At 43.6% G+C, this 21,145-nt stretch overlaps 1 protein-coding gene across 1 annotated transcript in view; it reads left to right on the top strand.

Moving 5' to 3' along the window:
* Positions 1-400: 400 nt before the first annotated feature.
* The window catches only part of LOC111832839 (cadherin-like protein 26), a 37,786-nt gene continuing 17,041 nt past the window's right edge, over positions 401-21,145 (top strand). Inside the window, exon 1 of the mRNA XM_072715720.1 lies at positions 401-584. Within this exon, the coding sequence (XP_072571821.1) occupies positions 552-584 (33 nt within the window). The 5' untranslated portion in view covers positions 401-551. The remainder of the gene's footprint in view (positions 585-21,145) is intronic.

A 21,145-nucleotide genomic window follows, 5' to 3' on the forward strand; every position in this document is an offset into this window, starting at 1 on the left:
TGCTCGCTTGATAACAGGACTGAACATTACAACCAGTAGAAATAAAAAGCAAAAAGTCGAGGAAATATTTTTTTCGTCTTCCCTTACTGTTCTGGATTATCTTTTGTTCCGCATATAGCATTCGTACATAAGTTTATACGTGTGTTATATCTCATGTTAATTACTTATGAATTCATGTTGAGAAGGGGGACTTACAGTTGTATTCAAACGGATACAATTATTTGGTGTTTGGTATATTTATGAAATAATGTGAATAAAGTCATGGCATTTTCCTCGCATTTTTTTTCACTGCGATAGTGATGTAAGCGACATTTACCAAGCGCGAAGCGCGCACACTGCTTCATACCTCGATTATAAGGAAGGAGCTCACCAGGTGTGCTGTATATCGCAGAAGGCTAGCCCCAGGGGTTTGTGTCAAATACAAGGCAGAACTGTGCTCTCACTGCACCACGAAAAAGACGAGAAAGTGTTTGGAAACCAAGGTCTAGAAATTGCCTGGCATTCGGATTATGATGACATATTACATTTGGAACCTTTAAGTTTGTTTCACCATGTATCATCTGATAGCAATCCTTGCGATACTGGTAAGTACCTAGGTTAATATATAGATGGATACGGCGTAAAATAAACAACTATTAAATGCAAAACAACGTCATCTATTGCATTTACATGTGAGAAACGGATCAAGCATTATTCCGTACAGTGTTCTATTAACCTAGCTGTGTTCTTTGTGATATTAATTTATATAAAATTGCTCAGCAAAAAGAAAAACGTCCCTTGTTGTAAAAAAATACATTACAAGTATAACAAAATTAATATTAATTGTGTATATAGTATAATTTAATGACAAGTTTGGGTATTAGCAAGTTCTGTGTGGACCTACTTAACTCTCTTTTTACATTCATGCTTTTAGTCAGGGGTGCCCTGCAACTCCAGTCCTGGAGGGCCAGAGCCCCGCACATTTTTGGGTTTCCCCTCATTTAACACACCTGATTCAACTCCTTGTGCTAATTACCACACATCTCTTGAGCTGAATCATTTATGGTGGAACAGGGAAAGAACTAAGCTACACAGGGCTCCGGCCCCCCATGACTGGAGTTGGGCACCCCTGCTTTAAGTGAACAGAAAGTTACTGTGGTTAATTTTGTGTTATATAAGTGCCTACTTAAGAAAAGGTAAATATAAAACTGTAAAAATAAGGAAGTCCTTCTCCATTGTAAGCCACCACAATGGGACCCACTTGCCTTCGCCCGTTATGACAAATGCAACAAAGTGCGATCATACTGGGCACAAGTCTGGCACTTCAGGGCTAAAACGCCACGTGTGTTCAGTTTCAAAGGGTTATGTTACACTGACATTCACTGCAAGTGCAAACAATTCATAAGTGACAACTGCACTAAAAAAATGAAAAACAAAAATGTGCCGGTTTGGTTTATGCAGATTGACTACCTATTCTCGAAAACGTTGCAGGCGTAATATGCCTATGTGAATGACTACCCTAATATTATGTGAAAATCGTAGGTTATTCGTTGAGGCTATGGGATTGTCTTAATTCTCAACGAAAAAAATAAGCATTTTAAGTACTTTTGCTTTGCTGGCGGGAGCGGGACAAAATTGGACAAGATTCTACGGGAGCGGAATTTACAACTCCGTCCCGCGCAGACCTCTATCAACCAGTACTAGTATATGGTGATAGCAGAAGAACTATTGTAATTAAAAACACTTGCGAGAGTAAAAACATGGCAAAATAATATTAAAAACAGTTGGCAGTTTAGTTTATTTTTGGAAATTACAAGGATAGGTCACAAGCTTATAGTTTTGTTTATATCCTTTAGCCAAAATATGTAGTGTCTAGTATCCGAGGGGGAAAACTCAAAATTCATACTATCTAAACATTAATTTAGGCCTATATTTTAAATAAATTTTCAAAATATAATGAAACTGAAAATATTAAATTACAGTACAAGGGAAAATATATTTTCAGTTGTTTTACTAAATTGAAAAATAAAATAAGAATATAATTAGATACCAACATTAACATTCAAAAAAAGTAAAACGTTACACGTTTCATGAGTTGTTTAAACGGCTCATGCTTTCCCAATACTGAGTAGGTCTAATGTTGTTTTCATTTGTAATAAAGTTTTATCATGTCACATTGCGGAGGCGGGATTAGTATTAAAACGCTTAAATTTATTACTTACTGTTTTGTCATTGATGCTCCATAAGGCCTGTAGGCCTATCATCACGTGTCCGAAATACGGAATCAGAATTAGTTACTTGTAGACTTATGGTCTTATTCGCTTGTAATCATCTTATATTATTTATTAAGGTATAGTTTTGTTTTTCACAAGAAAGAACCTCAATTAGTTATCTACATGTAATAGACCTACATTTATTGTGCTGTTTCGATAGTATTTATATGATTGTGTTCTATGTTTTAGAGCGTAGAGTATATACAACCGTGGATATAATTAGGTAACCACACTGTAAAAAATAATCTGTAGAAATTACAGTAAATTACTGGCAAAAAAGTTGCCAATAAGATATTGTAAATTAGTTGCTAGTTACTGTAAAACAGATCTACAATATGATACTGTATACTAAATTACAGTTTATTATTTATCAATTACAGCACTTTTAATTTTACAATAACACTGTAAACATGTTTACAGCATTGTTTTTTTAATTACAGTAATTACCTGGTAACTAGTAAAATTACAGTAATTAGCTGGCAACTAGAGTTGCCAATAATGTGTTGTAAAAAGTTTTAGAAAAATCATGTTGCTGTAAAATATTTATACAGAAAAAAAATTGCAAATTGTATAAATTACAGGACTGCCTGCCAAACAATGTACACCAGTAAACTAAAATTCTAAAAAATTGAATATTACATTAAAATCATTAAAAAATAATACAGTTAGAAATGTCTTAAATTCAAAACATTTATTAAAACCTACATCTAAAAATATTATTTATATTGCAAAACGCTTTGAAGTGTCAGTGTACAAACAAGGGCACATGAACTTTGATAATGAATAACAAAGTTTTAAAACTATTGCAGTATATTGATACTGATATATTGGCAACTGTGACATCGCGTGCCGGACGAACAGGCAGGGAGCGAGGTATCAAGGATCCGGGAAACGGAGAATCGGGAATGAGGGTTTATTGACAGAGACAGCTACCAACAGCGAGAGACTTCAATGACAGGACTGGGGAAACTGACTTGAACGCGGACTAAATACACAAGACTGAAGGCAGGAAACAGGGAACAACTGGCAACAATCAGGGTTTCACACAAGGTAAATGAGGGGGCGTGGCACAAAGGAGGATCGGACGAACCGGGCGTGACAGCTACGGCTCACTCTACAGTACTGGCGATACAGAAATACACAAACAATAATTTAACTATCATTTTATTTCTTGGCCTTATTCAAACATTGATAAACAATTTTTATATAAACTGTTAACAAAATATTGTCAAACAGTTTAAGAACATGTTCACACACTGCAGTAGAGCCCTGCATTGGGAGCGGGATCCCGCGGGTCCCGCGGGACCCAAAGCAAATCTCACGGGATTGGGCGGGTTTTAGATTGTCGTGGGCGGGAGCGGGCGGGAGTGACAGAGACAGCGGGCGGAATTGGGCGGGAATCGTCAGAAATTCAGCGGGAGTGGGCGGTAATGGTCAGAAATTCAGCGGGAGTGGGCGGGAGCGGGATTAAAAAAATAGTCCCTCGCAGGGCTCTACACTGCAGGACATTGTGAGAAGAACAAGCTAAATGTCTATAGGTACTACGCTTTACCTTAAGAACACCAGACTTACAGGCACAACCAGTCAAAGTCCATTATCCTTTTCAGCAGAGTACAGACACGAGAGTTGATTGTGTTGCTTTTTTTTCAGAGACATTTCCTCTTTTACACACAATCGTTGTGGGTGCCATTTTAGAGCCAGTTGTTGGGTTGATTCCGATAAAACATCTAAAAATCAAATGCACAGACACAAATCAGTATAAAGTATAATGAACGATTCATAAGATTCAAAAACAATCATTATGACTGCTTATACTAAATGTAGTGATACCTGAAAGTTTGTAAACCTCTTAGAATTTCTGCATAAATATGGCATTCTGTATTATACCAATAAAAACATCAGGACATCTGTCTGTGCATCCAGTCACAAAAGAATTTTGCTTATAATGCAAGACAATGATCCTAAACACACAAGTCGTTCTACCAGACAGTGGTTAAAAAAGAATAACATTAAAGTGTTTGGAATATTCAAGTTCTTATCAATAGAAATGTTGTGTTAAGCAGTTCCTGTGAACTGTACCTGAATCATTAGTACCTAAATACAAAGGCATTGGCTCAACATAATTGAAGCTGTTTTTAAACAGTGTCTTTTGTCGCTGATCTATACTTAAAATACTATTGGAATGTTTGAGTATATCTTCATTTTTAACCTCCTCAAGTACACTTGTAATTGTGGAATCAGGCACCCTAAGAACAGACAGTTTTAATTTTAGTTTTGAAAGGGCATGGATCTGGGAAGGATCATGGATTTCATAGACCTCCTCAATGATGGTCTGGATTACAGACACAGGCAAGAATAGCTTGGCGTGGAGCTTCAAATAAAACAAAGACAAATGTTTCAAATACAGCTGTTCATCAATATGAAAAGATGTCCCTGACTGATTCTCAGTTAAAGAGGTGGAGGGCATGCTTGATTCATCAGAAGGAATGGTGGAACGTTGGTCTACAGCTTAATTGAGACAGGTTTTCGAAAGATGTTTCCTTTATATGTTCAACTGACCTACTTTTGTGCATTCTTGAGATATGAGAGGCAAATGTGGCCTTCACACAAAAAGTTCTCTCACATCCCCTAAAAGGACAATTTACTTCTCTGCCTTCCTGTAATTTACCTTTCAAATGAGTAATGAAGTCCTTCAAATTAGTGGATGTATTCTGACAAAATTCAATCTGGCAAATTAAAATCGTATCAGTCTGTTTAAGTTGAGCACTCCTAACAGATGATTGGTAACTCTTATGATCTCTATATAGATGAGACTTAAAGGCTGCAATTAATTTCTTAAATTAGTGTGCTAAAATATGAACGACACCAAACCGCTAAGAAGCAACCATTGCTAATTCAAATATTAATTCTAGCATCCGTGGCGTGCCTGAAATTAATGCTGGTTCCCTTTTGAATTTTATACAGAAATTTAGGCAGACCCACGCAATGTTTTTAAGGTCGAGCAGAGGATATATACCAAGATTGAAAAAGGTTTTACAAAGCTAACATGAAGTAAATTGTAAATTAGTCTGACCCTGCTGAATTTCTAACTAACCGGAATGTATTTTTCGCGGTTGCAAAGTCAAAGTACATATCTGAAAATACAAGGGGAAAAGTAAAACTTCTGCTGAATTATAACTAAGAAAGACACACAATGTCTCCTGCTTCATCATATTCTTGTTTACCAATGTCTTAGAAACCGTTCGTTTGTCCCCTGAAGCCGCCAGTGGGTTGTCCACCATATCTGCCTGCATCATGCCTTGGCCTAACGCCAAATCCGTCCGAGTTCATGACAGTGATAGTCTTTGAACGGGCAAACCAAAAACATTTTCTGCAAAAGGTGATATCGTGGATAAACAAGGTATACAGTGATCCCCCGCTATATCGCAGATTTTTCCCCGACACACCACAGTTCTCTGTGTGTGTGTATATATATATATATATATATATATATACATTACTTATTATTATTACTATTATTATTATTGTTATTATTATTATTATTATTATTATGTTAGTCATATCCTTAGCCCGACATCCACATATCATATGTGTTTACAGAGTGTGTTTTAATAAGTTTACATGGGTTTAAAGCATGTGGGAGGGGTATTTTAAGGCTTAAACTATAAAAAAAAAAAATTATATGTACTTTCTATATTTCGGATTTTCACCTATCGCTGATGGGTCTGGAACGTAACTTCCGCAGTAGGCGGGGAATCACTGTAATGACATTAAAGAAGGAATAATAGCAGTACTTTTTACATTTTAAAATCGAACACAGAACAGACTGATGCTGTGTATTGAAAACTCTGCTGAAAACTTGGAAATACTGCAAACTTATTTCACCACTTGAAGCACTGCCATTCAGTAGAACATACGGAATGCAAGAGCTTACAGTCACAAACACCAACAATTAGTGTTTCCACATTCAATCTGAAGAAATTCAGAAAAAATCGTGCTCCGTAATGGTTAAAAATTTAACTATGGGATGACAAGGCTGGGTTGGGTCGAGCCATTCCCTGAATTAAGCAGCAAAGAATTCAGAGAAGAAAAAAAACTAGAAACAAACTGTACTGTCAGTGTTTTCTAGTGTTATGCCATATGACAAAAAAAGTTTATTTTTGTATGATTTCAGTTTACTATCCATTCAATCGGCATGTTCTGAATATAAAAAATGTGAGCATTGATAAATCAACTAATATAGGAAAAGATTGATAAAATATTTTACCTTCGAGGGAAACTATAGACCTACCAGAATTCCTCCCCACCACCCCCCCCTCCCCGGCCACTGATGTGATAGATAGTGGGGTTGGCAGTAGAACGCACAGAATGCAAGCACTTACAGTTACAGACACCAGTAATTATGGTTTCTACTTTCACTCTGAAGAAATGGCCTAAGGGAGGCAGTCAGAGAAAAAACGAAGCAACAAACCATACTGGCGTTTTCTGGTGTTATGCTCTCTCTACTGGGGTTATTATCCTTAACGAAAACATAAAATAGCTATACAACTCTAAGATACATAAAAACTTAATAAAAATGTCTATAAAAACTTTGGCTGGATTTCCCGATAACGGTGACTCTTAGAGTCTGATGAAGACTCTTAAGATATATCTTACGAAAGGTTTTTGTTTTCCTACGTATGTTTCCCGAGCAGTCTCTTAAGAGATTGCTTCTTAAGTGCGACCTTAATAGGCACCAGAACACCTGATTGGTTGACATCGATGGCTCGAGAATTGATTATTTCCTCCATTGAACAACTACTTCACTGCCGCATGAGAGAAAGTGGTGTTCTTCATAAATAATACAGCAGGAATCCGCCAAAATATTGCATTAATCAGAACTGGGGATAAATAAAATAAATTAACAAACTGAATCATCTAACTGTAAATATGATTTTCGCCGATTAGGTGGATGAACCTGCTTCCCTAGATTGTAGCATCACCATTTTATTTTTAGTTGTTCTATAAAACACCTGCGTGCACCAATGTGTGTGTGTGTCATTGATATAGGGACACGCAATGGCCTCCACCCTTATATCAGCAGAACCCTCCACCGCCCTCCCTTCCCAATTAATACATACTGTACATAATTAACATAATTATATTAACATAATTAACAGCCCATTCCTTATCTTACATTACGAATCTGTGCGTTATTAAGAGACAACTATATTTTTACTAATTTTAAAGAAATCAGAAGGCTACACTGACCTGCAGGTTGCTTCTAGGTTCTAAATTTCTAAGCACGTGGTACAGAAGAACAGGGTGAACCAGGAGACACTGGGAATGACCAGAAACCAGCCAGGCAGAGGGCAGAAGCACTTTCTAATGCCATAGATGACCGTTAACTTATCTAACAGTTTCTCATGAATCGTAGGATGACATCAAGTGACCTTCAGAAGGAATGGTAAATATTTAGTGCAGGTGTGAAGTGCACTGCTAGGACAGTTCGTATCAAGCTCACAGATGTATATCAAAACTATATAAAAACATTTCTTTCAGCTGGAAATTCCCAAGATTCATATGAACTAATTATAGTTGTAGTTATGAAATGGATGTTAAGTTATTTATATTCTCTTGTTGCTTGTACACTTTCTCAACTTCTTCGTAGTTACTTGAGTAGAAGGATCCTGCACCCTCTAGTTTTGCCTTGCACAGAAAATCTGAGATGTCCCTTTCTGTCTTTGCGCCCAGGTAAACACCCAACCCCTGATAAGCATTAGCACTGATAAGCTCCTTTACTCTCTGGGTCTGAGCTTTTCTGTCTATTCGAAAACATCTGTGACAATCATTTTTTTAAAGATTGATTTAAAATGACAACCACCAGTGAATGTTTAAAGTCTGTTCATGAGATATTTAGATGTTCAATGTTAATGAGCTATTACATTATATGTTTCTTTGTTGATGTCACACTAACATGCTCTGGCTTTTATAGCAATGTACCCTTTAAGCCCACTTTACAATTATATGAATTCTAAAAAGATTACAGCAATCTACAACTGCTGACCTTCAACAAACTGGAACTGTATGATATAATGTACTTTAAAATACAAGCCACTATTAATTATGATACAAGTTATTGGTGTAGCACACAATCTTATATGGCTAGTATGCTAACAACATACTGTACTGTGGCGCCTGTGCTATGTCTCTGAAACAGTCTTTAGATTTAACTGTAACTATTTCCCACATCCAAGTTCCAAGTGATAAAATGCATAGTTATCTGGTTCTTAACCAAAACAAAGGTTTAAATCTCTAAAAAATATGAATTGATGAGAGATCAATCCGCCTGTTCTGGCCACAGTTGGCAGAGAAATTTAAAAATGGCTGCCAAGAAGTGTGAAAACATAGATGGTCATATTGGAGTACTCAATTAAATGATTCACTTAAAATTACAGGAAGTATCTTGTAAGAAACACGTTAATTGGTTCAGACATCAAGCAGGACAATGACTTGTTCTTTCTTTACGTGATTTGAGCTCAAAGATGGTAGTGTGCTTAATGGTTAGTTGAGCTTAATAGGTTCATTTACCCTATATAACAATATGTCCCAGTTCAAACAGCTGCCCATTTAAGCAAGGCTTCAATGTGCAGCAGACATAGCTAAACTGACAAAGACATCAAACCACAAATCACAGAAAATAAAGCAACACCTTCTATTAATAGTTTTCAGTCACGTTACTGGCCTGGAGACATGGGAGGTAAAAATGGGGGGCAAAAATAACGTTTGCAACATGGCAGTCAACACTGGACACTCCATAGAACTGCAGCACAGGTTGGCTAACTTTCCATCAATAATAATTTTTCAAGCAACGGATATTTAGATAACCTCTCAACAGAAATAAAACAAATATACAAGAACAAAATATACATGTTGTGCAACTGCAATCCCTCAACAGCACCTGCTGCAGTATTTCAGTCACTAAAATTGCTATCTGCCATTTTGGCTAAACAAACGTGGTAAAAAATAAAGTGGCAGGCAGCAGAATAAAGCCTTGTTTTACCCTCCAGGTGGGCGGTCTTATAAAAATGTTACGTAAGGTGAAATATAAGAATAGGGCTGTACAGATGTCAATAACAGCTGTCAATCATAACTGGTCGTTTATACTCCCAGCAGTGGCACCTGCTGAGAACATTTTCGATTGGCATGGCCATTCATTACAGCCAGAAGACTGAATATCAAATGTAGAGCTAACTTTACCACAGTCACAGGATTCTTATGGACAAGCAATTTTGAGAGTTTGGGAAAGCCCAGTTCTTACATCAGATAATATACAGACTTCTTCATTTTGATTGGTCCAAGCACTGTTTGAGACCCATGATTCTGATAGCTAACCTGGAGCCTCATTTATAAAGGCTTCCTATGAACAAAAGTGACACATTCATATGCACATTTATACAAAGATTTTCAAATTTATAAAGGCACGACATAAATGAGACACACCTGGAAAAAGTTTGCACATTTATGAATGGTTCAGAGCAGTTGTCCAAAACATTTGAAGGACACAGAAAATTATGACATCTGAAGGACAGACAGAAATATGTTGCAATTTCAGTTGGTTTTAGCGATTGGTGAAATGTGAGTTAATAAATAGGGAAGGACACTGACTAGACGAGTGATGTCAGTGACCGGGCTGGGGCCACTTAAACAAGGACTAATGAGAGACAACAAGCAACAGCCATATGTCACCTAAAGAAATTACACAGGATCACAGAATCTCTGGGGTTCTTTTATTTCTGAGAATCATATGTACAGAAAAGTAAAACAAATTGTACAAATATAAGAAATAGTCAGTTTTGTTCACAATAATTCCTGACAGACCAAATAAACTGTAACACCCCTCTATTCTGTCAGCATACTAACAAATGTCCGATGTTCCAAAATTTTAAGAAATTTACAAAGAAAATCTTTATAAAACCAAACCCAATAATATATGGTAGTGGTTCTGTTTCAGAAGGGATTACACAAAAAGCAAAACTAGCTACTTTAAAACCCCCACACATTGAAACAAAACTCACCCTTCAGCCCATGTGATCACACACGTTAGCTCACTAAGGCGGAAGATTTGGCACAATCCCTCCTCCCAATGTGACACCTGAACTTGACTAAGAGACATATACATTCAACTTGTGTGCTCAACATTTTTTAACGAGTCATACAACAAGTCATTTCGATCCTCTTAAACCATATCCAAAATTGTCGAATATACACGCTTACATATCTTCCGCATGCAATCCTGACAATGCAGAAATACGACACCCAAACTAGCCCACTATAGGGGTGCCCAAGTATTATTCACAAATTTTCACATTCGTGGGGATCTTCTGCCTCTAACCCTTACAACTGAGAAGGGATAATTACCCCAAATTCATCAACCATATAGAAAAGAGGAATGCCGGTTCATCAAATTTTAAATTTGGCTATTTTTTACATATCTGTTTCTGTCTGGCCGACATTAACAGCAGCATTCACATGGTGCCATTCAGCTTTTTTGTCACACTGGCAGACATACTACCAGATAAAGTGGTATGGGGTTTCTGTACTTCAGACACTCAAACATCTGCACTTCGCATTCTGAGAAATTTTTCCCCCCTCACCTGTACCTCTGTTGTTGCAAACTTTGCATTGCCGATGCAGGATAATGAGGGTTCTTAAGCATGAATGTTTATACAATTTGTGGGATTTATAACCTGCACAATGTGTATCGTCGTTTACACAAGGTTTTGTAAATCTGACTTTCACTTTTCGTATGAAGAGTGCATTTTCATGAGAAAATTTCCTCTCCTGCAAGAATTTATGAACATTCTTCATAAACGAGGACCCTGCTCTGAAGCAGTTTTGCTCTGTGGCATGAATTAGTGATGATGTATTCTGCTAAGAAGAGAACCAGCGTCGTGATATCGAAAACCCAGAGTTACGGTTACTTATCCTCAAAGTTATCTGGCTAATCAAGGAATGCAGGTCCCAGGTGGGATCGGTGATGGTAGCTCGATTGGCTGGATTTATTGATGTGGGGAGGTAACTGTCACGTTCGGCTTGGAGGCGAGCAGGGAAGCAGGCGAGAGCAGCCAGGAAGTCCGGTAAAAGGGTTTTATTAGACGATACGACGAACAGGCACGGACATCCACGGACAATACAATGACAGATCTGGGGTAGACTGACTTAGACACGGACTAAATACAAGAGACAGGCTAAGGGTAATGAATCACAGGTGAGAACAATCAGGGAATCACACGAGGTAATGAGGTAGGTGTGGCACACATCGGGAGTGGACGGAGCGGGGCGTGACATAACCCCCCCCCAAAGGCGCGCACACCGGGCGTGCCCGAGAGGAGGCGACGGACGGGACGAGGGAACAGGACCTGAAAGACAAAAGCAAGACATCAACGGGGAACCGGAAACAAGACAGAGACACAGAACAGGAACAAGGACGAAAAGAAAGACAGGACCTGACAAAGGACGGGGAACGCGGACAGACAGACCAGGAAGGGAGACACGGGGGGAACACGCACAGGCGACACGAAGGGGCCAGGAGTGAACGAAGGAGACACAGAGGGCCGAGGAGCAGAGACAGGAGGCAGAAAGGGAAAGGGAGGAGGAACAAGGGGAGCCCGAAGGAACCCAGGCGGGCGACGGGCAGTGGCCGGAGGGGCCGCAGACGAGAGGGAGGAGGGAGCAGGAGGGGACCACCCAGGGGCCAAGGGAACGGGACGAGGGAGTGACGGAGGGGACACGGAGGGAGCAGGAGGGAACACCAGTGAAGGCAGGCAGGAGGGGGAAGCCGCGGCAGGCGGAGGCGCAGCCGGAGCCGGGGAAGGCGCCGTCCGAGGCCAAGCCGGAGCAGGGGGGCCTGGAGGCAGCCGACACGGAGCCGGGGGCGGGACCGAGGACCGGCACCGAGGATCCAGGGGGGGACCCGGCGGAGACCGCCGACCCCGAGGCGCAGGACCCGCAGGCAGCCACCGAGCCACAGCCAGGGGCCGAACGGGCGAGCCAGGGGGCAGGGCGGGCGGGACCCGGGCCCGACGCCTGTGTCCCCTTCCCTTACGGGACACCGAAAGGCGGGGTCCCGTGTGGCGTCGGTCTTGTCGGGGCAAGGGCAAAGGAGTCATGAGGGAGGCCCCCGAGGGTGGAGGCTCGGGCAAGACAGGGGGCGTGGCTGCAGGCGGGGCAGCCAGAGCCGCGGGCAGGATGGGAGAGGCGGCCTCAGGCAGGGCCGCGGGCAGGACGGGAGAGACGGCCTTAGGCAGGGCCGCGGGCAGGACGGGAGAGACGGCCTCAGGCAGGGCCGCCATTACTTGGCCATCAGGGGGCGCCATGGGGGGTGCCTCAGTCACTTGGCCAGCAGGGGGCGCCTCGGTGGGTGCCGCAGGCAGAGCGGTGTCCTCAGCTGCAGGCTGAGGTGAAGCCAGGACCTGGGGCAGGGCTGCAGCGTGCGCTACCACTTCCTGGCCAGTAGGGGGCGCCGCGGCGGGCGCCGCCATCACGCGGCCAGCAGGGGGCGCCACAGCGGGCACCACCATAATGTGGCCAGCAGGGGGCGCCGCAGCGGGCGTCTCCATCACACGGCCAGCAGGGGGCGCAAACGCGGCCACCTCGGGCAGTTCAGGCACCGGCAGGAGAGGCGAGACAGGCAGATCAAGCGCCGGCAGGACAGGCGAGACAGGCAGATCAAGCGCCGGCAGGACAGGCGAGACAGGCAGATCAAGTGCCGGCAGGACAGGCGAGACAGGCAGATCAAGTGCCGGCAGGACAGGCGAGACAGGCAAGTCAGAAGGGAGCGCCTCAGCAGGCACCTCGGGCACCTCAGGCGTGCGGCCAGCAGGGGGCGCCGCAGCGGGTGCCGCCATCACGCGGCCAGCAGGGGGCGCAACCGCGGCCACCGCAGGCAGTGCCACAGGCAGAGCGGTGGCAGCTGCAGGGACTGCTGGCAGAACAGGCGGGTCAGGCAGGACAGGCGGGTCAGGCAGTGCCGCGGGCAGTGCGGCGGCAGCAGCAACAGCAGGCATTGCCGCAGGCAGAGCGGCGGCAGCAGCAGCAGCAGGCATTGCCGCAGGCAGAGCGGCGGCAGCAGCAGCAGCAGGCATTGCCACGGGCAGAGTGGCGGCAGCAGCAGGCGGTGCCGTGGGCAGAGCGGCGGCAGCAGCAGCAGGCGGTGCCGCGGGCAGAGCGGCGGCAGCAGCAGCAGGCGGTGCCGCGGGCAGAGCGGCGGCAGCAGCAGCAGCAGGTGTAACCGCTGGCAGGTCCGGAACGGGCGTCAGGAGGGGAGCCGAGCGACTAGGCGCTGGCCCTTTAAGGGCTTTAGAGACCCGTGGTATAGCGTCTCTTACGGCGCGTATGCCGCCGTGCCCCAGACGCTCCGGCCGGTATGGATATGCCTCCAGCGGAGGCGGCATCTCACTGTGGAGACCGAGCAGGCGGGTAGCGGCGAAGTCATCCCAGGGGAGCGGTGAGCCCTCGTGCTCCCTGGCTAACTCCCAGAGGCGGGGAGCAGAGTGCAGGCTCCCAGGAAGAGAGTCGGGGTCTCTTCCTGCAGCGTTTCAGCCTTCTTTCCCCGCTTCTTCTCTCCGCGGGCGGCAGAAGGCGGAGCCGTTGCGAACACGTCGCCCATGCTCCAGGCAACACGTTCGTCTCTCCGCCGCGTGAGATGCTCATGCAGGCGGCGTAAGCATTTGCGTACCCGCTTGAGTGGGTACTGCTGTCCGGGTGGGCGCTCCTCGGTGAGGAGGTCCGCGCCCCGGGTGGCCAGCTCCAGGGCCACAGGATCCTCCAGCACTTCGGGTTGGGAGAGCCAGTACACAGCCTCTTGCAGCAGACCAAGCCTCTGGTGCTCGGTCTGCCGCGCCGTGCTTTCGAAGAGATCTGTCATTCTGTCACGTTCGGCTTGGAGGCGAGCAGGGAAGCAGGCGAGAGCAGCCAGGAAGTCCGGTAAAAGGGTTTTATTAGACGATACGACGAACAGGCACGGACATCCACGGACAATACAATGACAGATCTGGGGTACACTGACTTAGACACGGACTAAATACAAGAGACAGGCTAAGGGTAACGAATCACAGGTGAGAACAATCAGGGAATCACACGAGGTAATGAGGTAGGCGTGGCACACATCGGGAGCAGACGGAGCGGGGCGTGACAGTAACAGGGGTAGCCACCCCTTAGATCTGCCCATGATTCCCAGGATGCTAAAAAATATACTAGGAGACGAGAATGCTAATCCATGCTGTGAATCTCACAAATTAACCATGCCAAAGAGACTTCTATAAAGAAGTCCTACAAAACAAAATGCTACTGAGGAGCATCCATCCTTCAGGCAAATATTTTGCTACACCAAGTCAGTAAATTAAGCTAAGAAATCAACCTAATGTTTACAGATATATCTCAATGCATATAATAGTACATTAACATTCAATATGGACATCTGAAAACAAATAAATGCACTGGGTTTTCCATAAAGTAATAGTGAATGTTTACACACTATTAAATGCCCTGACTTTGTCCATACTGAATAGTCAGTATTTATACAGTGTTACACAGTTCTCAGACAGGCAGACACACGCAGTTGAGAGTGAAGCTTGAGGTTGGCACTGCTAGGGATAAACTTTGTGGAACAGGCAGGCCAGCCACCAACAATCAATATAAACTTTACTATAGAATATTCAGATATTGCACTCTACAGGTTTGAAATTACCGACCTGGACAAAGATCCACAGAATATCTGTTTAAACGATCCTTGAAAGATCTGTATATATAAGATGGCAGTTGCAAGTTCCATTTTCGCTCTCTCCTGCCCTTTTCTGGCAGTACCAATTTTGCTGCCCACTGTTGTTGCAGTTCCAGTTTCGAATCTTATGTATTTTATTAAATCAGGGGTGACATGCAGTTCAGTTGATCCAAGCACCTATTATCTTGAGGATTCGAAGAAAGGTAACTGTTAAAATTGCTCTTTAGTTAGAAAATGTATAAATTATACAGAACTGCGTATGTGTTTATGCTTGCCTTTGTCCTCTATTCAAGTATATAGTGTATGTCTGCCGTCCTATAGTGTCATGTGCATTATGTGTTAATCTGCACTTTACCCTTGTAATTGTGTAATACGGTACGCCCTAAGTGTCTTAAGTTGCATCATGGTCTGGGGGGACTGACGTCTCATACAACCATATACTTGTCTAGGGCTGGCACGACAACAAAGTCTCACTTGACTAATGACAAATAAATTGATTGTGTTTACATCCAATCATCTCATCCTTCTTTTTACTGTCACTAAGCACCATGACTTCAGTTTTGGTGTGATTTGTCTCGAAAATTGAACCAGTCCAAATTTTCACCCACAGAATGTGCCTGAAAAGATCAGCAAAATTATTTGTATCATGCTGGCTGCCATGGCAAGGCATGGCGAAGGCAGGGAAAAGATGACGATCCACTGAGGAGTTCACACAAAAAGGGGTTTATTAAACTAAACTGAACAGAAAGGGCAAACTACAAAACAAAGGGACCATGAGGGATCAGAACTAAACAGGGGAGAGCATAACTAACAAAACAATAAACAGACTTACCAAGGTAACCAGGCAACACAGAAAACAGAACTAGGGAAACAAGCAAAGTAATAACACACAGTAACATAAGGACACTGAACACCAAAAATGAGAAACTACATAATAAATACACAAAGACAACCGGGCTAATGAGGGGGCAGGTGTAGAATATGACCAATCAACCAATCAACAAAGGAACAGGGCAACAAGCAAGCGACAGGTGAAATGAATTAACACACAGCTAAGACACTGGGGAACTTAAACATCATAAACAAGGGAACCTTAACTTCACATAGGAATACAACACTAGGATATTAACGCAGCACAAAAGTACAAGCAGGGGCGAACCAAACAGAAGCAACGCACAGCTTAATAGGGAAACAAAGATAACTAGTTACAAACAGCAGGGAAAACAGAAAACCAATAATCAAACAAAACAGACCCACACCCAGAGTCTCTGTCTCATGCTCAGCCAATTGAGCTATGCAGCAGGGAAAAACACAATGGGACTGAAGACAATGAAACAGAGAGGAGAAAAGCGGGGATGACCAGCAATGCCTGCTGGTCAAACAGCAAAATACTTTTTAAGTTATTGTGCTAACCAGGTCAAATGTACCTTTTTTGCTATCACTGTATAATGCTACTTCAATTTTGAGGTGATCTATGTCAATACTGTTGTGTTTTTCTACTCGTAACAACAACGTAATAATCATATGGATAGGAGGTTCACAAAACTCTTTCTTTTACTGTAGCATCACTTGAACTGGTACACTCCATACATCATTGAGAACGGTATCAATCCGCAGCTTGATAGGAAAACATAGTGCCATGTTACTACGCATAATATAGTACCTACAGAACACAGTAGGTCATTTGAACATAACAACTCCTTCCTTTCTAGCATGTAAGTACATCACAAACAAGTCTCGAACATTCCTTATGTAGAATACAGAAGCCCTTTTTTTTTTACTTCAACTGCAATGTAAAGATATCATTTAAATCATACCATATCAAACAGGTTGATCACATAACACGGTTTAACCTGAATAACTACTTCATTGACACTACATATCTAATCTTTGTGGCGGGAGTCGGAGACGGACCGGATAACGCCGGTCTTGTGACTCAGGAGCAGGCCTAGGGGACGCTGCTGGGTTTACAGTCTCTGAGGTAGGCGTGTCTATCGCAGGTGGTGTGTCTGATGCAAAGGATGGGAACACCTCAGTGTCGTCGGTGCCATCCGCACCACTCTCTGTGTTGACTCGGTTAGAGTGTCGGGTCGTACTGTCCAGTAACTGATCTACGTGCCTGTGCCAGATCAGTCCAGGGGACACTTTCATAGTGTAAGTGAGGGGTCCTGTTTTAGAGACAATCTCACCAGATTCCCATCTCTGTTTACCTTGGCGGTAGTCCCTGGCAAGCACTGATTGTCCCACTTCAAATGTTCGTAGTGCCGGCGACTGTTTCTTCATTTGGCCACTTAGTCTCCTCGACACGTCCCGGTGTAGGTCTGGCTTTAAGAGATCCAGGCGTGACCTGAGAGTTCGTCCCATAAAAAGAACGGCAGGTGCCTGACCAGTAGTGGAATGGTCAGTGTTGCGGTAAGACAGCAGGAAGTTGGCCAGTTTCTCTGATATGGACATTTTGGTGCTCGCCATGGCTTTCATGGACTGTTTGAAGGTTTGCACAAATCGCTCGGCGAGCCCATTTGTTGCAGGATGGAATGGCACGGTAGTGATGTGCTTAATTCCATTCTTTTTGGTGAACCACTGAAATTCTCCAGAGGTAAACTGACTTCCATTATCGCTTACCAATTGTTGTGGCAGTCCTGTACGAGCAAACAGAGTACGAAGAACATCTATTGTCTCTGCTGATGTTGCATTCTTTACTGGGAACACTTCAGGCCATTTTGAGTAGGCATCGACTACTACGAGGAACATCTTATCCAGAAGAGGACCTGCGTAGTCAACGTGAATTCGTTGCCACACTGTCTTGGGCCACTCCCAGGTGTGTAGGGGAGCTACTTGCGGCTGGCGTTGTGTTTGTTGACATCCTGGACATGACTTAGCGATGTCCTCTATTTCACGATCAATGCCAGGCCACCAGATGTAGCTTCTGGCCAAGCTCTTCATTTTAACTACGCCTAAATGCCCTCCATGAAGAGATTCAAGCACTCTGGAACGAAGCTTAGGAGGTATGATGACCCTAGCGCCCCACATGACACAGCCTTGACACACGGACAGCTGATCTCTACGGTTTGCGTACTCAGGTAAGTGTACATCATCCTTATGTGGCCACCCCTTCACTGTTAAATCATAGACCCTCGCCAGTTTGGGATCCCTGCCTGTCTCTCTTCTAACTTCAATACAGGTCACAGGGAGACTTTCGATTTGAGACAGATGGAAAAGGTCAGCTGGGTCTGTGGATGCCGTAGTGTCACCTGGCTCATGAGGAAGACGCGATAGCTCATCTGCATTTCCATGCAGCTTTGTGCCTTTGAACTCGATGGCGTAGTCATGGGCACCTAAAAATAATGCCCATCGCTGCAAACGTGCAGCCATCATGGCAGGAACTGCCTTGCTGGGGTTGAAAATAGCCACCAAAGGCTGATGGTCCGTGATCAGTGTGAAACGCTTGCCATAAAGGTATTGATGAAATTTCTTTACTCCCCAGACCAGACTCAAGCCTTCCCTGTCAATTTGGGCATAATTCTGTTCAGCCTTGGTTAACGATCTTGAAGCAAAAGCAATAGGCCGTTCAGCACCAGCAGTCATTTTATGCGATAAAACAGCCCCAATACCATATGGTGATGCATCGCAGGCTAAACGCAAGGGCAGGTCTGGGTTGTAATGAGTCAGTACCTTGTCTGAGGTTATGAGGTCTTTTGCAGTCTTAAACGCTTGTTCACATACTTTTGTCCATTTCCAGGAATGTTTCACCTGCAGCAAGCTATTTAAGGGGTGCAGCACTGTAGCTACATTTGGCAAAAACTTAGCGTAATAATTAACAAGGCCCAAGAAGGAGCGCAATTGACTCACATTTTCAGGGCGGGGTGCCCTCAGGACAGCATCCATCTTGTCTTGTGCCTTATGAAGACCTTCCTTGTCAATCTTGTGTCCGCAGTATTCAATTGAGTCTTTGAAGAACTCACATTTCTCTTTGTTTGCCCTCAATCCGAACTCTAATAGTCTCTTTAAGACTGCTTCTAGGTTGGACAAATGCTCACTTTCATCACGGCCTGTCAAAATTATGTCATCTAAATAACACTGCGTTCCAGGAATGCCTTGCAAAACCTGGTCAATAGCTCTCTGCCATACAGCTGAGGCAGATGCTACTCCAAAAACAAGCCTGTTGTATTGGAACAGTCCCTTATGAGTGTTAATGGTCAGATATTTCTTTGAGGATTCTTCCAACTCCATTTGTAAGTAGGCTTGCGCTAAATCTATCTTAGAAAAGTGCTGACCTCCTGCGAGGGAGGCGAAAATGTCCTCTATACGGGGTAGCGGATACTGGTCAGTGTGGAGTACTGGATTTATACTGACCTTAAAATCACCGCAAATGCGCAGCGCGCCAGTCTTCTTCACCACAGGCACTATGGGCGTTGCCCACTCTGACCACTCCACCTTTGACAGGATACCTTGGTCCTCTAGGCGCTTGAGCTCTGCTTCAACCTTTGGCCGTAAGGCATAGGGTAGAGTGCGTGCTTTGTGGAATTTTGGCTGTGCATTTTCCTCTATGGCAATTTTGGCCTTAATTTGTGCAAGTGTTCCAACTCCATCTTGAAAAACTGGTGAGAAACGATCTAGTAAGTTTTTCAGTCTCTCTGGGGTAGGCTGCCCTCCTTTCTCAGTCGTCTCCATCCTTTTGATTGACTTCCAGTTAAGCTGGATGTTTCGCAGCCATTCCCTCCCAAACAAGGGGACGTTGTCATTTTGCACAACATATAAGTCCAGCACTCGTGTTGTATTTTCATATTTTACTTTCACCTCTAGTTTGCCCAGTGGAACAACTTTTTCCCCCGTGTATGTCTTCAACGTCACTGATGTGCGTCTCAGTTTCACTTTGGCAAACTTGTCTTGATAGTCTTTGCGTGAAATGATAGACAGGGCTGACCCAGTGTCCAGCTCCATTCTTAGTTTCTTCCCTTCCACTTCTGGACGCACCCAAATGACTCTGTGTTCATTGTCCTTCACAGTATGAAGCTCCAAGCATGCCAAGTCTTTCTCATATTCATCAGAATCTGTCTCATTTGAATCAACTTCATTAAGTTCATTTACCTTTTTGTGTTTCCTGTTGAAGTGTGACTTCTTTTCATACCGTCTGGTTCGGCACATTTTCTGTATATGGCCCTTTTTGTTGCATGCGTTACAGTCTTTGTCTTTAAACCAGCAGTTACCAGAGCTATGTGATTTCTTTCCACAGCGGTAACATGTAATTTCCTCTGGTCGTTTTGTTGCAATTTTGTTCACTGTGCATTCACTCGTTGTTTTCTTTCGTAACTCCAGTGCGTCTTTTGCAGCTGTTTCCATGGATATGGCTACTTCCAGTGCCCGCGCAAGTGTAAGGTCTCTCTCTGTAAGGAGCCGCTTCTGTGTGCCTTCATGTTGCAGTCCGCACACCAATCTATCTCTCAGTGCGTCGGACAATCCGTCTCTAAATTGGCAATGTGCTGATAACCTGCGCAATTCGGCCATATATTCCGTGATTGACTCTGTTTCGTTTTGATTTCGATTGTGAAATCTAAACCTTTCTGCTATGACCAGCGGTTTCGGGTTCAAGTGCTCCTGTAACACTTTTACAATGTCCGTGAAACCCTTCGAAGCTGGTTTATCCGGCGCCAACAAGTTCCGTAACAATCTATATGTTTTTGGACCCATGACGCTCAATAGCACGGCTACTTTTCTGTCGTCTTCTATTTTGTTAGCAATGCAATACTGCTCAAGTCGTTCAATGTACGAAGCCCAGTCTTCCACAGTGCTATCAAAACTGTCCATTTGCCCTACACATCCAGCCATCTTGCTTTAATACGTTTGTCTTTTAACTTACAATATGTAGACGTTTTCGTCTTTTAGTATTTTCGTTGCCGCTCCCTGTTCTTTTCTCTGCGTTCCGTGTCCCTCCTCCGGTCCTGTTTAACGATAGCCAGCTAGCTGGTCCGGCCAGTGTACTAGCATTCACAGCGGGGTAGGCAAAAACAGACGAAAAGAGACAGTCGACAAACTTCTCACTCGGTGCGTGTAACATTCACTGCACACATGGATTCAGCGAATCCTCGTCGCCAATTTGTTGTGTTTTTCTACTCGTAACAACAACGTAATA

Source organism: Paramormyrops kingsleyae, chromosome 8 (genome assembly GCF_048594095.1).
Source record: "Paramormyrops kingsleyae isolate MSU_618 chromosome 8, PKINGS_0.4, whole genome shotgun sequence".
NCBI lineage: Eukaryota > Metazoa > Chordata > Actinopteri > Osteoglossiformes > Mormyridae > Paramormyrops > Paramormyrops kingsleyae.